The sequence below is a fragment of the Theobroma cacao genome, chromosome 4 (genome assembly GCF_000208745.1).
Source record: "Theobroma cacao cultivar B97-61/B2 chromosome 4, Criollo_cocoa_genome_V2, whole genome shotgun sequence".
Classification (NCBI taxonomy): domain Eukaryota; kingdom Viridiplantae; phylum Streptophyta; class Magnoliopsida; order Malvales; family Malvaceae; genus Theobroma; species Theobroma cacao.
The window spans coordinates 26,793,055-26,799,483 of NC_030853.1; the positions used below are offsets into that span (position 1 = coordinate 26,793,055).

General features: G+C 30.0%; 1 protein-coding gene across 2 annotated transcripts; it reads left to right on the plus strand.

The window, feature by feature from the left end:
- Positions 1,922–4,064, plus strand: LOC18602788 (UPF0481 protein At3g47200). Of its 2 annotated transcripts, none has more exons than XM_007034394.2 (2): positions 1,922–2,316; positions 2,596–4,064. In XM_007034394.2, the coding sequence occupies exon 2, from the start codon at positions 2,611–2,613 to the stop codon at positions 3,886–3,888; it is 1,278 nt and encodes a 425-aa protein (XP_007034456.2). In that variant the 5' UTR covers positions 1,922–2,316; positions 2,596–2,610; the 3' UTR covers positions 3,889–4,064. The 2 variants fall into 2 exon arrangements, with proteins under 2 accessions (XP_007034456.2, XP_017974424.1); XM_018118935.1 differs by having other exon boundaries at positions 2,602–4,064.

The following is a 6,429-nucleotide window of genomic DNA, read 5'->3' on the forward strand; positions in this document are numbered from 1 at the left end:
GACCAATGACCAACGTCCAATGATTGATGATTGACGATCGAGGCGATGTCCATTGATTGGCGAGCAATCCTTTAGAGAGAATATGAGAGGAGAAAAAAAAAAAGAACATAAAGAGAGCAAAGAAAAGATGAAAAGAAACAAAAGCTATTTATTAACAAAGGTAAAAGTTTAACGCAAGTGGTAAGGAACTTGTTGTGTTTACATAAGGTCTTAACTTCAAAATGCCACATCAGCATGTCAATCGAAGGAAAGTGTGACACATGATGCCCACGTGGCATTGCCACATTAGCATGTCACAGTGATATGGCATTGCCACATCAATATTTTCAATCTGCCTCACATGCCACGTCAACAATGACATCAGCTTTTAGAGAGACTAAATCAGCAATGACATAAGCTCTTAGAGGGATTAAATTGTTGCGATTTTGAGTTGAGAGATTAAAGTGAAAAAAATGCATGAGTACAGGAATTGCTAAGGTATTTTGACCAATTTATTTTTCTTGTATTATTGTAAATTGCAAATAATAAAGCTAGATGTCATATATTTCATCAAATATTATATTTAAGCATTTAGTTTATTGGTTGATGTATAATCTCCTACTTAAAGAATAAGTTCGAATCCCCTTTTTCCAATTTCAAAATAGAAAACATTTCGTCAAATGTTATACTAAACTCAATTTTATAATTTTCTCAAATTTTAATATAAAAAATTTCAAAATCAAATTATTTTTTTATAGATTCCATTTGATCATTATTATTGTTATTTATTTTTTAAAAATTAAATTGTAAAAATTATAATTATAATTGATTAAATATGAATTGCATATAATGAAAATAATGGTTTGAAGGAATCTTGGCCATTTATTTTTAGCTTTCACCATTTTTTTTCCATATTTCTATGTAATTTTGTTGTAATTGGTTCGGGTTTTTGGGATCAACAGCCACTCAACCTTTTATGGCTTAGTGGGCATCATTTCTGAAAGTGATTTTTTTCTCTAATCTTTTTAGCTTTGTGTACTTAATTTATAAACCCCAACAGGAACAAATTCAATTTATTAAATTCAAAATCCCTTTACAATATTTACATTGATTATGCTTAATATTTTAATATTATATCAATAGACTATGTTTGTCTTCTTTATTATCATAATAATGAAAAAAAATTGATCTAAAAGACTTAAAATCACTAATAAAATTTTGGGCAAGAACTCTTGTACATTCGATATATATATATATAAATATGAAATTTTATAATTTACTTGCAAAACAATTTAACACCGCAACTAAAGCATCCATAGCTTTTCAAAAAAAATTAAAGCATCTATAAAACAAACACTTATATTCGTAAATTAGCATGCAAAAACGAAATTGAATAACAAAGCTAGTAGAAAAACACAACAAATAAAGGAAAAAAGGTTGAAAAAGAAATTATATATCGATAACTAATAATTGACATTTAAATATTTGATTCAATTGTAAAATATATATATCTTAATCAAAAAATTAAATTCAAATTTCCTTTTTACAATGATAATATCTTAACTTTTATATTTATAACTATATGAAATAAAAAGACAACATATGATAGGTTGACACAGTGGCATCTTTGATTTTTTTTTTTTTTAGTACTAAAGGCATTTTTAATATTTTTCTTATATTATTTAAATTTTTTTGACACCTAAATAATGAGGAGGGAAAAAAAATAAGAGATAGAAGACGTATGTGGAAAGAATGAGGCATTTGGAGAGAGAAGAAAAAGAAAACAATAAAAATGGAAATGAGAAAAATATATAACAAAAATTGACCATAAAGGTACAATGAAAATTACACCTTAGCACAAGACACAGACCTATACTAATATTTTTTTATATATAAACAGCTGGTAGTTGACCATTACAATCAACATGAGCTTTGGCATGCCTGGCCTCTGTCGATAGCATAAGTTGAACCTTACCACAAATATATTATTTACAAAAATAAAGCATTTTTTTGTTGTTTTTTTCCATAAATCATAATCATCTCCCTGTCTCGTCCATAGATGAGGGAGAAAGAGAGAGTTGCAGAGAAAGCAAGATCAGGCGCTGGGTTGAAGGGAAGGGGATAAGACTATTACGTAAAGTTGGAGGAGACTTCAATCTTCTAAGTCCATGGTATTCTTTCCACCTACTCTTTCTCATAGGAAGGCTTACCAAAGAAAACGTGTAGATCATTTCCCTTTGTAGTTCCCTTCAGTTGTATTCCACTACAAACACTTCTCTTTCTCATCTCCGAACAGAAACAGAGCACACCAAACTACAACCACACAGATCGCAACAAGTAAGTCCCATGCAATTTTAGATATGAAAAGAAAAAGTTTTTTAGTAATGTTCTCCTTCTTTGGTTGGGTATGAATTTTGTTGGCATAATACTTGAAAAAAAAACTGTTAAACTATTTAAAAACATTCAACTAATTCAATTCGATTTTTCTGCTTGAGTAACGTAGAGATTATTGATGCGTAGAAAGCTTAATAATTACCCTGTCTCTTGCTTGACATATTTTTAAGGTTTATTTACTAGAAATTCTTGGCAAATTATTGTCAATTTATTTTTTGCAAGTTATAGAAGAAAGTGATGGCAACAGAGAGGGAAGACCCTGTTTCTATTAGCATAGGTGAAATGCTACAGAGTTTATCCCCGTTATCACCGGATTGTTGCATTGCTAGAGTACCAAATTATCTTCGCAAGGCAAATGAACAAGCCTATGAGCCGGAGTTAATTGCAATTGGTCCATACCACCACGCTAAACCTCACTTAAAGGCAATGGAAGAGCATAAGATCCGTTATTTTCAATTGCTTCTTCAAGAAAGAAGGGAGAACGATGTCTCAAGATATGTCATGATAATCAGAAGTTTGGAAGAACAAGCTCGCAAATGCTATTCGGATCCTTTTGCTCTTGAATCAGATGATTTTGTCAAAATGTTGCTCCTTGATGGTTGCTTTATTGTTCAGCTAATCCGTAAGTTTTCAGAGATAAGATTGAGAGATGAAAGTGACCCTATTTTCAAACTGGTCAGTTTGCGAGGAACCATACGTCGTGATACGTTATTAGTTGAGAATCAACTTCCCCTCTTTGTTCTTTGGGAGTTATATGCTATGATTGAGTACCCGGATCAAAGAACATTCATGGCAATTGTTTTCTCTTTCTTTTGCCATATATTACCTGGTGAAGGATGGCCACAAAATAGTCTAAATTCTATTAGAGTAATCAACCATCTAGTAGACCTCGTACATGAATGCTGGCATCCTTCACCTTTAGAATTGAAGGCTTATCAAAATTTGAACAAAAATGTTCCCTGGAATTTCATACATTGTGTTACAGAGTTGAAAGAAGCTGGAATAAAGTTCCAAATGAAACGGGGAAATAGCTTGTTTGACTTAAAGTTCGAAAATGGGACAATGAAAATCCCAACCTTAAGAATTTACGACCGCTTGGAAGGCACCCTTCGAAATCTCATCGCTTTTGAGCAGTTTTCTTCACACAGAGGCCTAAATCATGTCACTGATTATGTACTACTTTTCCACTGCCTTGTCAATTCTACAAAAGATGTGGAAATCCTCCGTCAAAGTGGAATTATTGAGAACATGTTAGGTGATGATGAAGAGGTTGCTAGAATGCTTAACAGGCTTGGTGTCTCTGTCTTTTTCTCCCCTGACAACTTCTATTACTCTGAGCTATTCAACAAAGTCAATAAGTATTGCGATCGACGTTGGAACAAATGGATTGCAAACTTGAAGCATAATTATTTGAACAGTCCATGGGCACTTATCTCCTTCCTTGCTGCTGTTGTGCTGCTCCTTCTTACACTGGTGCAAACTGTTTTTTCAGTTCTCTCTTTCTATAGTAAATAAATGCCAAATCCTTCTTACCCTTGAATCCTCCCTTGCCCCTTTTGATTTTACCTTCAATCCTACTGAGCCCTTGAAAAGTTCTTCTCAGGTAGCTGTGAATAGTCACTTGTTTCATCTGTACTTTCATTTATGTTAACAGATTTATTTGCATCCTGAAAAATGAAGTATGTTTTTCACCCTCTTATGCAGAAACTGCTGCGAGCACTAAAATACTTCATTAAATATACTTCATTTTGCGAAGATATATATGTGGATTTTACTTTAATGAATTGGTTAAGTGAGGATATCATTAATTTAATAAACAATTGATTATCCACTTACTTAACAAATTATCTATTTTATTAAAATAATTTTACACCATCATATATATATATATATATATATATATATATATGCTGGATGTACTACATGTATTAGTTACAAAAATAAACTTTTTTGCTTTTTGTTTTCCTTAGTAATCATCGCCCTGTCTGAGCAATAAGTGAAAGAGAAAGAGAAAGAGAGAGTTCAGAAAAAACAAGATCAGGCGTTGGGTTGAAAGCAAACTATGTTTTCTTAGTAATGGAACCCCTGCCCTGGAAACTAGTCCCTCAAAGCTTTCTGGCATAGAACAAGTTGGAGAGGAGGAATTTGATTGTAAATTTTTGCATCCAAATCATTTTCATTTTTCTTTTGGGAAAAATGATAAATATAGTAGTGACTAAATGTAACTTAGGAAAATGACTTCTAGGTATGTTATTAATATGTTCGTATAAAAGTAAAACCAAAGAAAGTTGCCTGTACTCTATTTAATTATACTCAGTTCTTCTGAATCTCCTACGTAGCTCCGATATGCAATTGGGCCTATGTTGCTCTATTAATTTTGGTTGGGCTGCCTCTCTTGGTTTTCGTTGTTGACCTTGTTTGTTTTGCAATGTCTAAAAACCAATTCCCTTTTCCCGTTTATGGTAACTTACTTTTTCACTTTTTTTCTTAATTGTAAATTCAGGCTGTAATTTATTTTTGTTCTATTATAGTAAATTGCAAATAATACAATTAGATTTTATATATGCATTCAAACATTTGATTCATTAGTTGATGTATGATTTTTTTTAAAAAGAGTAAGATATATATATATATATATATATATAGTTAAATGATATATTAAACTTAATATTATATTTTTTTCAAATTTTAATATAAAAACGTTAAAGTCAAAATGTTTTTATTCATTTTTGTATTAAAATAAAATATAAATACTCTGAATCGAAATGAATATATTAAAGAACAACGGAATTTATATTAATATTAGGTTTCTCCTCCACGCTCTAGTTAGTATTGATAGGGTGGATATTACTTTTGAGATGTTTTCTTTTAATTGTTTTTTTAGGTGCAGGATTAGGATTTTATGGAGTCTTATTCGCTGCCTATTCTTTTTTGAGTAGCGTTGAGATTTTGTAAATGTACAGTTTTTTATCTATCTCAAATATTTCATCTCAAATAAAGTCAAGATTTTATGTTTGAAAGGTGAAAATAAAAAAAAGTCAATTTTTGTAGAGATGAAATTATAAAATTAAAAAAAAAATAAAAATGAAATTAAAAAATTAAAAAAAATTAAAATTTCAAAACTTTGGGGCGAGGGCCACTATTGGCTCCTTTTCCCTCTATCTCTGCTTCATAGCAAACAAAGTTTCTTGCCAAATAGATAAAAGATTTGGTATGACATAATGGTAATGAAAGACTAAATTTATATTTTTTTAGATTTAAAAGAAAGGGGATTTGATTTTTATTTTTTAAGTAAGAGATCATGTATCAATTAATAAATTAAATATTAAAGTGTAAAATTATATTTTTTTTAAACAAAGAAAATTTTTTAAGTGTGATCACCAACAAATAAAATGACAAAGCACGTATGACAAAAAAAATAATAAAAATGGGTTGCGGAAAGATCATGGAAAGACTAGATGTTAAGCAAGAGACAAGAAAAAAAAAAGATAGTGCCACATTAAACACAATGAATGGGCCATGGAAGAGAAGAATACTGCATTGAAACTTTGGGCGGAATATCTATCTATGCATAGTTTGAAAGGGAAAAACCGACGCACTTTCCAGCGTTTACAAATCATAATGTAGTCAGCAGTCAACGACCATTTTTTCCTTCTTCCCTACTAGTTCTTTTATTTTCAGCTAACTCAACGCCTGTCTCCTATCACATTCTCTTTCCCACTAGAAAACTTTATTGACATATTTGGTTCGCGAAATAGATAGAAATAAAATAGAATAATTATTATGTGAGAATAGAATGAGGTAGGAATATAATAGAATAAGTATTATGTAGTTTGGTATGATGAATGAAATAGAGTATGAATAATTATTATAATTTATTACAGTGTTTAGTTGATAACAATAGCTTTAGAATAGGAAAAGAATAGAAAATAAAAAGATAAAAATACATTTTATTATAATTAATTATTTTTTTATTTTATTTTTTAAATATTAATAATTTATAATTTAAATATCAATATTTTAATATAATTTAATTACTAATATTTTAATTAATAA